At 52.0% G+C, this 16,833-nt stretch overlaps 1 protein-coding gene across 1 annotated transcript in view; it reads right to left on the bottom strand.

Annotated features, from left to right (window-relative positions):
- The window catches only part of LOC128897394 (alpha-2-macroglobulin-like protein 1), a 53,191-nt gene that overhangs the window by 10,301 nt on the left and 26,057 nt on the right, over positions 1-16,833 (bottom strand). The window contains exons 17-30 of the mRNA XM_054163963.1: positions 15,760-15,847; positions 14,860-15,004; positions 12,408-12,636; positions 10,389-10,512; positions 10,083-10,204; positions 9,625-9,676; positions 9,078-9,161; positions 7,490-7,666; positions 6,718-6,799; positions 5,971-6,127; positions 4,773-4,847; positions 2,872-3,043; positions 2,122-2,336; positions 342-557 (exon numbers count right to left, since the gene is read on the bottom strand). Coding sequence (XP_054019938.1) covers positions 342-557; positions 2,122-2,336; positions 2,872-3,043; positions 4,773-4,847; positions 5,971-6,127; positions 6,718-6,799; positions 7,490-7,666; positions 9,078-9,161; positions 9,625-9,676; positions 10,083-10,204; positions 10,389-10,512; positions 12,408-12,636; positions 14,860-15,004; positions 15,760-15,847 — 1,938 coding nt within the window. The remainder of the gene's footprint in view (positions 1-341; positions 558-2,121; positions 2,337-2,871; positions 3,044-4,772; positions 4,848-5,970; positions 6,128-6,717; positions 6,800-7,489; positions 7,667-9,077; positions 9,162-9,624; positions 9,677-10,082; positions 10,205-10,388; positions 10,513-12,407; positions 12,637-14,859; positions 15,005-15,759; positions 15,848-16,833) is intronic.

Genomic DNA, 16,833 nt, shown 5'->3' with positions numbered 1-16,833 from the left:
CATTGTCGTTGTCTAGCACTTGACTGCTGCTTGCTGCCCTGTGCTGATGAGAGCTATGCAGTAGATGCAGAGGTTCTGCTGGCATGCTGCTCCTGGTGGTGTCCAATGGACTTCTCAGAGAAGATCAGCAGCTCTGGCTGGCTGGAGATGACCCAGCTTTCATCTGGGGGATTGCTATTCCCTTCCTGTTGGCTCTCACCTACTGGTGCTGGCTGTGAATCCAGATTCTTGCAAGTCACTGTAGCAGTCTGTTTTCAGTGTTGGCTAAGAAAGAAGGTGAGAAGCCCCCTGGCTTTCAAGGCTGTTCCCTAGACAGACCCTTACTGCATGGCTGGGCTTACCTGCAGGAAGAGGCAGCCACGGCCCTGCACACGCACAGTATAGTCCTGGGCACCGGCTGGCAGCTCCACTCTCTGCAGCAGGAGGCGATTGCTGTTGTCTACTCTGATCTTTTGGTTGAAACCCTCAGAGGAGAGAGAAGCCTGAAGATCAGGGCCATCCTTGCTGAAGGTCTTGGTTGCATACAGAGCTAGGGCTTCCAGAGCAACCACTGTGTCCTGAGAGAGGAGAAACACCTTGGGCAAAACAGGATCCCCTCTCCCTCTGCATTGCCAGTGCTTAGCCCTTCTCTCTCTCATGCTGCAGCTACAGCACAGGAAGGGTTAAACTCTCCTTTTGGGCTTTCAGCACAGGATGTCTCAGAGGAATACAGATATCCACCCTTCCCAGATCCCAGGAGCTATAAATCCATAGATAGTTTTTTTCTTTTTTTTCCCCTCTTTTTTCCTTTACTGTGGGGACTGCTAGAGCCCACTGCTCTGCTTAGAGCAGAACAGGGTGGAAAAGACCTTTGAGATCATCAAGTCCAACCTATCATCCAGCACCATCTGATCCACTAAACCATGGCACCAAGTCCCTCATCCAGGCTCTTCCTAAACACCTCCAGGGATGGTGACTCCACCACCTCCCTGGGCAGCACATTCCAATGGCCAATCTCTCTGTGAAGAACTTCTTCCTAACATCAAGCCTAAACCTCCCCTGGCACAGCTTAAGACTGTGTCCTCTTGTTCTGGTGCTGGTTGCCTGGGAGAAGAGACCAACCCCCACCTGGCTACAACCTCCCTTCAGGTAGTTGCAGAGAGCAATAGGGTCTCCTCTGAGCCTTCTCTTCTCCAGCAAAGCTCATATCCCTCCCTGTTCCCCCATTTAATACTCAGTTTCAGGTTTATTTTGGTCTGCATAGTGACCTCAAAGGCTGTGACTGACATTCCTTTCCCTTTCTTCCCTAGGTCACAGGGAAAAGAGGGATAGTCCATGCAGGTCAGAAGACTATATGGGTTGGGCTGCCAAGGAGTAAGTGCACTCCCCTGTTTCATGTTTATCAAGCATTCTCTCTTGCAGGGAAGAACTTCCTCCTCACCTCCAGCCTAAACCTCCCCTGGCACAGCTCGAGACTGTGTCCTCTTGTTCTGCTGCTGGCTGCCTGGGAGAAGAGCCCAACCCCCACCTGGCTACAACCTCCCTTCAGGGAGTTGTAGAGAGCAAGGTCTCCCCTGAGCCTCCTCTTCTCCAGGCTAAGCAACCCCAGCTCCCTCAGCCTCTCCTCACAGGGCTGTGCTCCAGACCCCTCCCCAGCTTTGTTGCCCTTCTCTGGACACCTTCCAGCAACTCAACATCTTTCCTAAACTGAGGGGCCCAGAACTGGACACAGGACTCAAGGTGTGGCCTAACCAGTGCTGAGCACAGGGCACAATGACCTCCCTGCTCCTGCTGGCCACACTGTTCCTGATGCAGGCCAGGATGCCATTGGCCTTCTTGGCCACCTGGGCACACTGTAGGCTCATGTTCAGCCTACTATCGACCAGTACCCCCAGGTCCCTTTCTGCCTGGCTGTTCTCCAGCCACTCTGTCCCCAGCCTGTAGCACTGCCTGGGGTTGCTGTGGCCAGTGTGTAGAACCTGGCACTTAGATGTGTTCAATGCCCTTAGACTCTGCCCATCTGTCCAGCCTGTCCAGGTCCCTCTGCATAGCTCTCCCACCCTCTAACAGATCAACTCCTGCCCCCAACTTGGTGTCATCTGCAAAACCATAGGTGGTGACACATGCTCTCCCAGAGATTACCTGGGTTGAAGCAAAGCCTCCATAAGGGTTTTGCTGCTTGGTGAGCCATGACACAATCTGGGATGCCTTTTTGATTTCATCTGGAGACAAACTTGACTTTGACAGGTGGGCCATGAGTATACTGGCTGTCAGTTCCACATCAACAGATGGAGCCCGATACCAGTGCAGGGAGTCTTCTTCCTTTTTGGACTGCTGACTCCAGAATATTTGGTCATCTAGAGATGGAGTGAAAACACTTATGGGGTGTGGCTGTATCTAATGGCCTCAGAGTGCTGCTCCACCCCTGGGCCTAGGCATTGAGTGAAAATGTACAGTGGGACAAGATATGGGTCCATATCTCCCTGTTTGTCCCCACACCCTGCTTTACCCAGGATCACAGATACTAGAGGTTGGAAGGGAGATCGTTGAGTCCAACCCCCTGGAGATCATTGAGTCCAACTCCCCTGCCAGAGCAGGGCCACAGAATCTAGCACAGGTTGCACAGGAATGCATCCAGTAGAGACCTAAGTCAACAGTGTGGGCAGGAGCTCTACAACATCCACGAAGCTCCCCTGGGTCTGGGAGACCAGAGCTGTGAGATCATGAAGTCTGTCTCACAGTGCCAATACACCTTGGCAAACAGAGGTTGTTAAAGTGTTGGGCTCCCCACAGTGCTCCCCACTGCTGGCTTCCACTCCCTTGATTGTCAGCCCTGGGATCTCCACACAGTTTAGTCAATGTCTCTTTCTCCTGCCCCCCAGTCTTTGGTACCTGATGTTATGGCAGCCACATCCAATCTTTCAAGGATTTTCTGCCTGAAGGTCTTATCACCTGCTACTGCAAAAGCATTTGCAGCTAGTGCCAGGTCATAGAGGCTGGAGCTGCCAGTATCAGAGCTGACCATGTCCTTTATACATTTGAGAGCTTTCCACACCACTGGGTCCTAGGATACAGAATCACATAATCACAAAACTCTGGCTTTTGGAAAAGACCTTTAAGATCATCAAGTCCAGCTCCTAACCCAGCACTGCTAGGTGACCACTAAAGGATGTCCCTCAGCATGACATATGTGTGGCTTTTAAATGCCCCCAGGGGTGGGGACTCCACCACTGCCCTGGGCAGCCTGTGCTGGGCCTTGGCAACCCTTTCAGGGAAGAAATTGCTCCTCATGTCCAGCCAACACCTCTCTTGGTGCAACTTGAGGCCATTTCTTCTCCTTCTGTCACTTGTTACTAAGGAGAAGAGACTGACCCACACCTCACTACAACCTCCTTTCAGGGAGCTGCAGGGAGTGAGAAGGTCCCCACTCACACTCCTTTGCTCCAGGCTGAACAGCCCCTGTTCCCTCAGCTGCTGCTCAGTAGATGTGCTCTAGACCCTTCACCAGTGCCACTGCCCATTTTTCCAACTGAAAGCATGCTGGTTGCTGGCAGGTATTATGGGGAGGGAACACAGCTCTGAGGTGTGCAAAGGGGGGTGGGAAGAGGGACAGGACACATGGGGCGGAAACCAGCAGCATACTCCTGTGTGCACAGAGGCTGCACATCACTGCCTGCCCACAGGCTGCACATCGCTGCCTGCCCAGGGGCTGCACACCTCTGCCTGCCCAGGGGCTGCACATCACTGCCTGCCCACAGGCTGCACATCACTGCCTGCCCAGGGGCTGCACACCTCTGCCTACCCACAGGCTGCACACCTCTGCCTGCCCACAGGCTGCACACCTCTGCCTGCCCACAGGCTGCACATCTCTGCCTGCCCACAGGCTGCACATCTCTGTCTGCCCACAGGCTGCACATCACTGCCTGCCTACAGGCTGCACATCTCTGCCTGCCCACAGGCTGCACATCACTGCCTGCCTACAGGCTGCACATCTCTGCCTGCCCAGAGGCTGCACACCTCTGCCTGCCCACAGGCTGCACACCTCTGCCTGCCCACAGGCTGCACATCTCTGCCTGCCCACAGGCTGCACATCACTGCCTGCCTACAGGCTGCACACCTCTGCCTGCCTACAGGCTGCACACCTCTGCCTGCCCAGGGGCTGCACATCTCTGCCTGCCCACAGGCTGCACACCTCTGCCTGCCCACAGGCTGCACACCTCTGCCTGCCCAGGGGCTGCACACCTCTGCCTGCCCAGAGGCTGCACATCACTGCCTGCCTACAGGCTGCACACCTCTGCCTGCCCACAGGCTGCACACCTCTGCCTGCCCACAGGCTGCACATCACTGCCTGCCCAAAGGCTGCACATCTCTGCCTGCCCAGGGGCTGCACATCACTGCCTGCCCACAGGCTGCACACCTCTGCCTGCCCAGGGGCTGCACACCTCTGCCTGCCCAGAGGCTGCACATCACTGCCTGCCCAGGGGCTGCACACCTCTGCCTGCCCAGAGGCTGCACACCTCTGCCTGCCCAGAGGCTGCACATCTCTGCCTGCCCAGAGGCTGCACATCACTGCCTGCCCAGGGGCTGCACATCTCTGCCTGCCTACAGGCTGCACACCTCTGCCTGCCCAGGGGCTGCACATCTCTGCCTGCCCACAGGCTGCACATCACTGCCTGCCCAGGGGCTGCACACCTCTGCCTGCCCAGAGGCTGCACACCTCTGCCTGCCCAGGGGCTGCACACCTCTGCCTGCCCAGAGGCTGCACACACAGCCCGGCCCCATGTGGTACTCACAGAGCGCGGCATCCCTGAGCGCACGAGAGCTGTGATGATTGCGGAGCTCAGCCCCAGTCCTTCCTCCACTGCACCCTGCAGCCACCCCAAGACAGAGAAGAAGGCTGCTGTGAGAAGGGAGAAGACAAAGTTTTCCAGTGCCTTGTGCAAACAATGGTGCTGGTCCTCTTCATGGAGTTGGTTTTACCGGGACAGACTTCATGTCATGAAGTCCAACCACCATCTAATGCCACCAAGTCTGGGGCCAAGTTGTCTCTCAGCACCACATCTTTGAAACACTTCCAGGGATGGAAACTCAACCACTTCCCTGGGAACCTGTTCTAGTGCTTGAGAACCCTTTCAGTGAAGAAGTGTCTGCTAATATTCAACCTAAACCTTCCCTGGTGCAAAAGGAGGCCATTTCCTCCTTCTGCTAAGGAAGTGTCAGGGCTGGTCTTTACTCTGCGGGTCCTGCTGCCCAGAGCACTCCTCAGCCATGGTGACCCAAGATCCTCTGGGTAGATGCTTCCCTCCCTCTGAACACATTTTCCTTTCCCTTCCCCTTCCCCTGCAAAAGATTTTCAGTAGCAGATTTCAATTCCAGGAGCAAGTGATGTTCTCACAACCCCATTGAGAGGTGGCAACTCATTCAAGGGCCAAGACAGTGGCAAGGGAATGAAGGAGCAGAAGAAAAGGCATGTCTTGCAAGGGGAAGCGAAAGGCACTATTCTCTTCACTTAGAAGATTATTTGTCTGAGCTTCTGACCACTGGGACTGCTGCTGGCCCCAGTCTGGTGGCACTGTGTGTGTCTGTGCTGTGTCTCTGAGCGTGTAGGACATTTCCCTGGTAAGGTGAACCTCACTTGGGTGGCTGCCATCAATCTCCATTCAAATAATTTCTGACTTCTTGTGTGGAGGTGGTAACTCAAACTGAAGGCAGAAAGAGCAGCTCAATAATGGGATAGGAAGCTAAACCAGTTTCCCAAGGGAATACATCTCAGCTTTTGAGGGGGGAGGGCACTGTCTCAGTTCCCACACAGGTATCATCCATAACTCAAAGAAGTGCCACCATGACTAAGCCCAATCCTGAGTGTCACCCAAGGGTGATCTTAGGCACATCAGAGCCTCCCTTCTGCAGGAGGGTTTGTTTGCTCTTGGCACCCAAATTGCACCAGTATGAGCCCTGAGCTACCTAATGAACAGCCAGGACACTTCATACCATCAGACCATTGTTGAAGAGCTTCCCCACACTCTTGAAGCAGCCAGATTGAGTCTGAGTTTTTATCAGGGCACTGGCAGCATCCTTTATATTCTGCTCATCTATGTGGATGAAGTCCCGGGCTTGGCTGAAGGTCTTGAGGACAAGGGCAGTCAGCCTGGGTCCAAGGAATGGAGAAGAAAATTGAATTGAACCAGTCACTGATGCCCAGCTCTAGTAGGAGACAGGATTCTCTGTGTCTTCTACTGTCTCATCCCTGGAGAAATGCCAGCAGGGAAGAGCCTCTGCACAGATGGAGAAGTGGAAGCAATGCATGTGAGTTACATTATCTTGATCCATTTGAAGCAAAAGAGAAAAACCCCAGCAACAGCTCCATGCTTCCCCCAAAGCTCTGTCTGTTCCAACAGGGTGCACTTAATGTGACTTCAGGTCAAGAGGGTTGATGTTTAGTGACCTCACTCAGCCCTTTCCCCAGTCCTGGTTGGGCACAAATCACTCCAGAAAACCTAGAAAGAAGCTGTCTTTGCACTCAGGGTTTCAGAGTCAGCCTAAGCTGGCATGTGCAAGCACAATCAAGCAGGAGTACCTTAGGACAGTTCATTGGCACAGTGCTCTTCCAGGACGAGGTCCAGTTTGAACTCCAGACCTCCAAAGTTCCTCAGATTCCCCAGGCCAAAACCTAGGCCAGCTTGAGCCTGTCTAGGTCAAGCTGTTGCTCCTCAGCTGTGTCTGGATCTCTCTGCTTACCATGTGTTCCCTGGCTCACTTCCTTCCCCAAAGGCACTGTATGAGCCATCTGCATGCTTGTACAGGAGCTGCCGCTGATACCCTGCAGGAAGAGGCTGGGAGTAGTGAAGATGCTCTGTCTCTGCTGTATGCTCAAGGTGTCACCCTGCCCCACCAATCCTGCTGACCATTATAGAGAGAAATTCAACACAGGGCTTTCAAAGGGGTGCTGTGTGGGGCACAGAATCATAGAATCAATAAGGTTGGAAGAGGCCTCAAAATCATCAAGTCCAACCTATTACCCAGCACCTCCTGACTAACTAAACCATGGCTCCAAGTGCCACATCCAATCCCCTCTTGAACACCTCCAGGGATGGGGACTCCACCACCTCCCTGGGCAGCACATCCCAATGGCTAACAACTCTCTCTGTGAAGAACTTTCTCCTCACCTCCAGCCTAAACTTCCCCTGGCACAGCTTGAGACTGTGTCCTCGTGTTCTGGTGATGGTTGTCTGAGAGAAGAGACCAACCCCCACCTGGCTACAAGCTCCCTCCAGGGCGTTGTAGACAGCAAGAAGGTCTCCCCTGAGCCTCCTCTTCTCCAGGCTAAGCAACCCCAGCTCCCTCAGCCTCTCCTCATATGACTTGCACTGCTGCAATTCCCATGATGTCAAACAATTGATGCTGCAGAAATCCTGATCAGCAGCAAGCCTCTGCTGAGATCCCCACCACACAATCTACTGCAGTGGACATCACCAGTTTAATAATCCAAGGGGAGAAGAAATCTACTCACCATTTTCCAAATAGCCAATTGCCTTCTGTTTGATTTCTGGAGTCAGTTGTCCTGTTTCTTCAAGGTACCGTGTGATGAACACATTGGGGGCAAAATGGACCATGTTCTGCTCACCACAGCCACTGGACATCTGGAGGAGATCATCTATGTTGTTCAGTGCAGGCCCCAAAATGTCACCTGTAGGACAGAACCACAGCTTTGGGAGCATTATATGTTCTTGCATGTGAAAAAACATCTGGTCTCACTGATTCTCCAGGCAACGTGCTAAGAGTGCTCCCAGCTCACCTCTGGCCACATTGCTGTCACTCTAATGTCTATAGAGTCCTGTAGAAACAGTGATCATACAATCATAGAATCCATATGGTTGGAAAAGACCTCAGAGATCATCAAGTCCAACCTGTCACCCAACACCTCAGGACTACTAAACCATGGCACCAAGTGCCACATGCAGTCCCCTCTTGAACACATCCAGGGAGGGTGACTCCACCACCTCCCTGGGCAGCACATTCCAATGGCCAATCTCACTTTCTGGGAAGAACTTCTTCCTCACCTCCAGCCTAAACCTCCCCTGGCACAACTTAAGACTGTGTTCTCTTGTTCTGGTGCTGCTTGCCAGGGAGAAGAGACCAACCCCCACCTGGCTGCAACCTCCCTTCAGGGAGTTGGAGACAGCAATGAGGTCTCCCTTGAGCCTCCTCTTCTCCAGGCTAAGCAACCCCAGCTCCCTCAGCCTCTCCTCACAGGGCTGTGCTCCAAACCCCTCCCCAGCCTCATTGCCCTTCTCTGGACACACTCAAGTGTCTCAATGTCTTTTTCAACTGAAGGGCCCAGAACTGGACACAGGACTCAAGGTGTGACCTAACCAGTGCTGAGCAGATGGCAGAATGACTTCCCTGCTCCTGCTGGCCACACTGTTCCTGATCCTGATGCAGGCCAGGATGCCCTTGGCCTGCTTGTCCACCTGGGCACACTGCAGGCTCATGTTTAGCTGCTGTCAACCAGCACACCCAGGTCCCTCTCTGCCTGGCTGCTCTCAGTCGCTCTGTCCCCAGCCTGTAGCTCTGCTTGGGGTTGTTGTGGCCAAAGTGCAGCCCCTGGCACTTGGACTTGTTGAATGCCATCCTGTTGGACTCTGCCTATCTGTCCAGCCTGGTAAGGTCCCTCTGCAGAGCTCTCCTACCCTCCAACAGATCAACTCCTTCCCCCAGCTTGATGTCATCTGCAAATTTACTGATGATGGACTCAATTCCCTCCTCCAGATCATCAATAAAGATATTGAACAGGATGGGGCCCAGCACTGATCCCTGGGGGACACCACTGGTGCCTGGCTGCCAGCTGGATGTGGCACCATTCACCTTTTTTTGTCCATCTTGTCCCTCTTTCCCTTGGCTGGGTGAAATTATATATGCCCAACTGGCCCTGTGTCACTTGGGTAAGAGAGTTGGACTACTTCTCTGGAGGAGGTAAGGCCCCAGAATCTCATCTTACTGTACACATTTCCTCTTATTTCTGTCAGAGCAGACATGGTGCCACCAGAAGAAAAGACCCCTGCAGTGAAAGTTCTTTCCAAGATCCCCCCAGATCTCACCTAAGAAAGAGATATGAGCTCTCTCCGACCCCAGCACTGTGTTCTCTGGCACAGAGAAAGTGATTGTCTCAGAAGCTGATGTTCCTGTAAAAGGCAAGAGCATCAGAACCACAGGCAGGAGGGAGATGGGATAGAATCATAGAACAGTTTGGGTTGAAAGGGGCCTTTTTATCACCCAGTTCCAACCTCCCCACTATGGGCAGGGACACCACCTACTAAACAAAAATCCCCGCAGGCATCCCCAGGAGATGGTGTGAGCAAGGCTGGGATCACTTCATCAGTTGGCAAAACCAGCAGAGAGGATGGCAGAGGTCATACAACTCACTGATGAGCAACTGAGATGTGATCAGGCAGTGGCTTGGTACTGCCAGGAGCTTGTGGAACTGGATAGAGCTGAATGGTTTTGCCTCCTCACAAGAGCTCCAGAATCACTGACTTTGCTCTCCCCATGCACTTCCAGAGAGTCTCCCACACCACCCTGCTTCTGTTTGTCTTTTTGCTCTGTGTGCATGCACAGCCCCTGTCTCTGAGGTACCTGTGCACTTACCTTTAGGGCACAGCAGTGAGGTGTGAGTCTTCTCCTCCAGCAGCCCCTCTGCCTGGTGGGGAAAAGTCTGGTCAGCTCCAGTAAGAGCTCCAGGAGAGCAGTAATGTGAGACAGCAGCCCCACAACACCTCATCTTGCAAGCTGTCCTCATGAGCCATGCAAAGGGCTTCATGCAGCAGGGATATGTTTGCCAGCAGCGAGGTCTCACTGGGAAGCAGGTTTCTAAGCTGCTAAATCATGTTTGCCCCCACTGCCCTGCTAGCAAGCAGTTCTGACTTCCCTGTCCCATGGAGTGGAGGTGCTTATCTTTTGCCCCAACCCAACCTGTCCTTCAAATGCCTCTTTGACCAGCCCCTCTGAGGAATGTGCTTACCTGCTGTGCTGACTCTCCATTCCCAGAGCCACCCCCCAGGTCATTTTGAGTCTGACCTTGCCAAGACCCTGAAGCATGAGCTGACCTTCACCAGCAGGTGTTTCACCACTGTGTCCTTCCCTCCAGACACTGGCACAATGGCTGTACTCTCAGTGCAAACATCTTCCTGCTCCATCACCTCAGCAGTGACAGTGAAATTCACTTTCCCTGAAGAACAAAACATTGAGAGGCCAGCTGGCACATCCAGGCTGATGTTTTATTTGCCCAGCCCCAGGCTGCTTATTCATGCTTCATATGACAGACCATAGCTCTCCTTTCCAGCCCAGCTCAGGTTTCCTTAAGCGTCTCTGCCACAGTGCCTCCCACTCCTGCCCCTCCCTTGTCTCCTTACCTAATTTTGTAGCCTTCACATCCCAGAAAAATGTTTTTGTGGAATCAGGGCACAAACAAGCAGTGAACCTGACATTTGCATGCACGAATTCAAAATCTCTGGAGTCCATTAGGCTAAGCTGGATCTAGAGGTGAAACAAAAGGGAGGTTGGGTTACAGAGCTGCTTCTGGGCTTTTCTTTCTAGCTCCTTGATCCAGATGTCAGTCAAGCCAGAAGCCCAGGGAGGGTATAGACTCATAGAATCATTAAGGCTGGAAAAGACCTCAAGATTACCGAGCCTATTCATCACCCTAACACTACCATGGCCATTAAACTATGTCCCAAAGGGCCATGTCAACACATTTTTTGAACACCTCCAGGGATGCTGACACCACCACCTCCCTGGGCAGCCTGCTCCAATGCTTCAACACTCTTTTGGTACAAAATTTTTCCTAATGTCCAATCTAAACCTCATCTGGTGCAGCTTGAGAGCGGTACAATGATGGTCCTGTAGAAATACCTGAGGGAAACCAGCAGCCCATGGAGACAGCAGTCCTGTAGAGTTGAACCTATGTTGAAGGATAAGTTGGGCACAGGTGGCTCTGCACAGAGCTATGTGAAGAGCTTCTTTGGTGCCTTTAGCCCAGTTCCTAAGGAGGCAGACCCTCCCTGGGCTGCCCAGGGAGGTGGCGGAGTCACCATCCCTGGAGTTGTTTAGGAAGAGCCTGGATGAGGCACCTGGTGCCATGGTTTAGTTGATCAGATGGTGTTGGGTGATAGGTTGGACTTGATGATCTCAGAGGTCTTTTCCAACCTGGTTAATTCTGTATTCTCTATTCTGTCTCTGTCAGTGGAATAGAATAGAATAGAATAGAATAGAATAGAATAGAATAGAATAGAATAGAATAGAATAGAATAGAATAGAATAGAATAGAATAGAATTAACCAGGTTGGAAAAGACCTCAGAGGTCAACAAGTCCAAGCTATCACCCAGCACCATCTAATCAACTAAACCATGGCACCAAGTGTCTCATTCAGTCTCCTCTTAAACACCTCCAGGGATGGTGACTCCACCACCTCCCTGGGCAGCACATTCCAATGGCAAATCTCTCTTTCTGGGAAGAATTTCTTCCTAACATCCAGCCTGAACCTCCCTTGGCACAGCTTGAGACTGTGTCCTCTTGTTCTGGTGCTGCTTGCCTGGGAGAAGAGACCAACCCCCACCTGGCTAAAACCTCCCTTCAGAGAGTTGTCTCCCCTGAGGTCTCCCCTGAGCCTCCTCTTCTCCTCCTATTGTTTACATATTTTACATAATGAACCTATTGACTGTGTCCTCCCAACCCCCACCTGGTTACAACCTCCTTTCAGGGAATTGGAGAGAGCAAGAAGGTCTCCCCTGAGCATCCTCTTCTCCAGGCTAAGCAACCCCAGCTCCCTCAGCCTCTCCTCACAGGGCTGTGCTCCAGACCCCTCCCCAGCCTCATTGCCCTTCTCTGGACACCTTCAAGTGTCTCAATGTCCTTCTTAAACAGAGGGGCCCAGAACTGGACACAGGACTCGAGGTGTGGCCTAACCAGTGCTGAGTACAGGGCAGAATGACCTCCCTGCTCCTGCTGGCCACACTGTTCCTGATGCAGGCCATGATGCCATTGGCCTTCTTGGCCACCTGGGCACACTGCAGGCTTATGTTCAGCCTACAAACTTACTGATGATCAGTACAAATTTACGGCTGATGGACTCAGTGCCCTCATCCAGATCATTAATAAAGATGTTAAAGAGCACAGGGCCCAGCACTGATCCCTGGGGCACACCACTGCTGCCTGGCTGCCAGCTGGCTGTGGCACCATTCACCACCACTCTCTGGGCTCAGCCTCCAGCCAGTTCCTAACCCAGCTCAGAGTGCTGCTGTCCAAGCCAGGGGCTGGCAGCTTGGCCAGGAGTTTGCTGTGGGGGATGGTGTCCAAGGCCTTGCTGAAGTGCAGGTAAATGCTGTTACTACACATCCCCTTAGCCCAAACAGTCCTGGGGGGAGCCACTCACCGCTGTGCACTGCTGCAGGTAACTGAAGGCTTTGACTTTCAAGGGAAATGACTCTCCTCGGAAGACAGAGTAGGGCAGGCTGGGCTCCACGAAGAAAGGTTTAAAGCTCTGCAGGCTGCTGGTGTCTGAGATTCCCAGCCCGTGGCTCACTGAGGTGCAGAAGGCCATGGCTTTCCAGTCTGTGATCCTGTCAGGTACCGTGACATCCAGCTCAGCAGCCCCTGAATCACTGAGGAGAAAACATAGTAGAAAGGGCTGCCCCTGTCCCTTTAAAGACTTCCCTTGGGAAGACAAATGCAGAATGCCAGTGAAGTGGAAATGTGTGAGAAGGTGTGGGGACTCCTAGGAAACAGGAAAGAAATATGGGAAGGATAGCAAACAAACAGCTGGGCAAGGAAGGTCTGAGAGGCAAATGAAACCCATAGTATGCTTCTGGACACTGTTTCATGCCAAGCTCATGTTTTGTGTGGGCAGCAGGGCTTCAAAGAATCCATGGTGTATGCCTAGCCTGTGCCATATGACACCTCCAGCACACTGCCACCCCAAATCCCAGCCACAGCCCAGCAGTCATCACTGCAAGTGTCACTCACAGATCTGCATACAGGAAATGAAAAATGGTCCTGCCCTGACATGGGCATAAGCCAGCCAGCCCAGATGGAGAGGCAGACATTCTCTTTTACAGATGGAGACCTTTTGCAAGCGGAAGAATTCAGAAAGCTGGGAAGTGTGAATAAGGAGAGAACAGTGGATGCTTCATAACTTGACCTCAGCAAGGCCTCTTACACAGCCTCCCAATATCACCCTTGCAGTCATATTAGTGTGGTCTAGACAAGTGGGTGATACAGTGAGCAGGGAATTTGCTGTGCCACTGGGGACAGCGGTTAGTTATTGGAGACAAAATGTCCAACTGGTGGCTCTTGACCCATGGCACCATTCAGGGACTGATACTTGCTCAAATACTACTTAATGGCTGTATTCATGACCTGGATAACAGGAGAGAGGACATCATATGTATTTGCAGACTACGCTGGAGGGAAAGGCTGCTATTGAGAAGAAGTGAAGGACAAGGAGTTGAGCATGACTCAACTCATGTGCTCTTACAGCAATGAAAGAGGTACTCTGGACTCTGTTAAGAAGACTACAGCCACTGGGTTGACAAAAATTATTTCCCCCTTGTACTCCTTCATGGTAGGACCACATCTGGAGTACTGTGTCTCATTTTTGCTTTCCAGTATATGAAAGATACTGACATACTTGAATGTATCCAGTGGAGGACTACCAAAAAGGCCAGAGGGCATTTGCTATAAAAGGAATAGCAGAAAAACTGGGGTTCGAACTTAAGAGAGAAAGGTTAAGGGGAGATCTTTCAACTTTATAAAGCTACCAGTTGGGAAGAGGCAGAGACAATGGAACCAGTCTCTTCTGAGATGTATTTTGATAGGATGGAAGGGAAGAGATGCACGTTGGAACATGGGAAAATCTGACTCAAGAAGCAAAAAAAATCCCATGGGGATGGTCAAACACTGGGGGGAAAATGCCCAGATAGTTGGTGGAATCTCCATCACTGGAGCTGTGAACTTGACTACAACTTGATCTAACTGGACCTGCCTTATGCAGGATGTTGAACTACAGACTTTTAGAGGTCCTTTCCATCCTAGAGGAATATGTGGTTTAAAATTCCCCCAAATAATGTGAAAAATCTCAGGCAGAGCAAGGAACTGAACCAAATCTGCATTGCCCTTCTCCACCTCTTCATATCTCCCTTTCTTTGTGGGTACAGAAGGCCTGTGGTGGTTTAAGCCTTAACTGGGAGTTAAGAGCTCAGGTGGGGGCAAGGCTGAGAATCTCTCCCCCACTTCTCCCTCCTCCCTCCCAACAGAGAGGGAAAAAAAAGGAAGGAGCAAATCCACCAAACAATAATTTGGAGTTGGCCTGGAAGTAGAGAGGTAAAGAGTTTTCTTTAAACAACAAAAAAATATATATATAACAATAGCAGATATGGTTCACAAGGGCAAGGAACAAGGATGGGTGGGAGGGGGACAAAGAAGAAGAATACAAAACCAGTCTCTCTCTGAAGAGGCACAGAGGCAGCAGGGAGAAGGATCAGGCCTGACCACGTGGCAGAGGAGCAGGGAAGCAGCCACAGTAGCTCTCATCCAGGAGGGGCAGGAGCCAAAAGGAGAGCTAATAGCTGCAATGCCCTGCTTTTTATACCCTAGCTGGGCAGGGAGGGGAGAGGGGAACAGACTCAGCTTCCCAGGGGGAAAACGCCCTGCAGGGAGGGCAAAGCACTCCCAAGCCCTCCCCCTTGCTTTGTTTTTGTTTTTAGAATGGGTGTTAACCCACCACAAGGCAATAACATTCTGGCTCTGCTCCTGCCTGTTCCCTCTTCACTGTGGCTGGTGGGAGGTCTGTCTGGATGCCTGTGGGGCCACAGCCTGTAAATACTTACTTAACAGGAACCAGAGTCCAGATGAATGTCTCTGGGAACCAGGCACGTGCCGACCCTGCCTCGCTGCCCAGCTCCACGTGCTCAGACTCAGCGTGTTCACCAGCAGCATCTGTTTCTATGCCCAGGTCTGCCAGCTCGTCATAAGCTGTTGGGGATACAAGCATTCATTCAAAGGCAGAGCAACTGTGAAATCAGGATAGAGCTCACTTCACAAAAGCTCCGTTCTTCGTTCCTCCCACCCCCACTCCAGTCCCCCTTGTCCCTTCTAAGATGTCCTTGATCTACTGCATTATTGCCTTCCAGGAGACAATCCAGCAGTCCATAAGGATTCCAATATGTGTGTAATCCTCCATGAGAAACTGCCTGCTTACACTTCTGCTTTCAGCCCCAGCAGAAGGGGCTAGATACAACCTGGTGCCAATCTTGGCTCGTTCTCTGTTTCCAGCAAGACCTTTCCTAACCTTACAAATAGATATTCCTTCCTGAGCCAGCTGCCTCACTTCCCTTCTTGACCATATCGTCATAGAATTGCTTTGGTTGGAAGGGACTATTAAAATCATCAGTTCCAACCATTAATTCAACAATTCTAGGTCCCTCAGCACCACATCTCCATATCTCTGAAAGAATTCCAGGGATGGTGACTCCACCACTCTCTGCCTGCCAGCACAAGTTTCGTGGCAGGTTCTTCCTACGCTGCTACTCCTCCACCCATCAACTGTGCTGGAAACACAAACACATCAGGACCCTTCCCCTCTTCCCATGGTGCAAATCTCCTGCACTAGCTGCTACTCATCTCTGGAAGCCATCCCCAGTCCCTCAGCACCCTGCACATTCAGCTGCCCTCGTGCAGCCTGTCTGTTACCCATGGTTTCCAGAGAAAGAGGATAAATGGAGATGTACACATGTAGTCGTAGTGGAAAGTGGTCTGGGTGCGGCACTCAACTGGAGACTTGATTTTAAGGCTGGTTAAAAATGTTAGACCTAAATTCTGGAGGGGAGAAGGGGAAGAAAAGAAGGCATATTTCAGCAGAGGGGGATCATACAATCATAGAATCAGTAAGGTTTGAAAAGAATACATAGAATACATAGAATAAACCAGGTTGGAAGAGACCTTCAAGATCATCACATCCAACCCATCAACCAATCCAACACCACCCAAACAACTAACCCATGGCACCAAGCACCCCGTCAAGTCTCCTCCTGAACACCTCCAATGACGGCAACTCCACCACCTCCCCAGGCAGCCCATTCCAATGTGCAATCACTCTTTCTGTATAGAACTTTTTCCTAACATCCAGCCTGAACCTCCCCTGGCGCAGCCTGAGACTGTGTCCTCTTGTTCTGGTACTGGCTGCCTGGGAGAAGAGACCAACATCCGTCTGTCTGCAGCCTCCCTTCAGGTAGTTGTAGAGAGTAATAAGGTCACCCCTGAGTCTCCTCTTCTCCAGGCTAAGCAACCCCAGCTCCCTCAGCCTCTCCTCGTAGGGCTTATGTTCCAAACCCCTCACCAACTTTGTTGCTCTTCTCTGGACTCGTTCCAGCAAGTCAACCTCCTTCCTAAACTGAGGGGCCCAGAACTGGACACAGGACTCGAGGTGAGGCCTAACCAGTGCAGTGTACAGGGGCAGAATGACCTCCCTGCTCCTGCTGGCCACACTGTTCCTGATGCAGGCCAGGATGCCATTGGCCCTCTTAGCTGCCTGGGCACACTGCAGGCTCATGTTCAGCCTACCATCAACCAGCACCCCCAGGTCCCTCTCAGCCTGACTGCTCTCCAGCCACTCTGACCCCAGCCTGTAGCACTGTCTGGGGTTGCTGTGGCCAATGTGCAGAACCTGGCACTTGGATGTGTTCAGTCTCCTGCCCTTGGACTCTGCCCATCTGCCCAGCCTGTCCAGGTCCCTCTGCAGAGCCTCTCTACCCTCCAGCAGATCAACTCCTGCCCCCAGCTTGGTGTCGTCAGCAAATTTACTG

The sequence above is a fragment of the Dryobates pubescens genome, chromosome 8, assembly GCF_014839835.1.
Source record: "Dryobates pubescens isolate bDryPub1 chromosome 8, bDryPub1.pri, whole genome shotgun sequence".
Taxonomy (NCBI): Eukaryota; Metazoa; Chordata; class Aves; order Piciformes; family Picidae; genus Dryobates; species Dryobates pubescens.
Note: the sequence above shows the minus strand (reverse complement) of the source record. Positions and strands in the feature narration are given on the sequence as shown.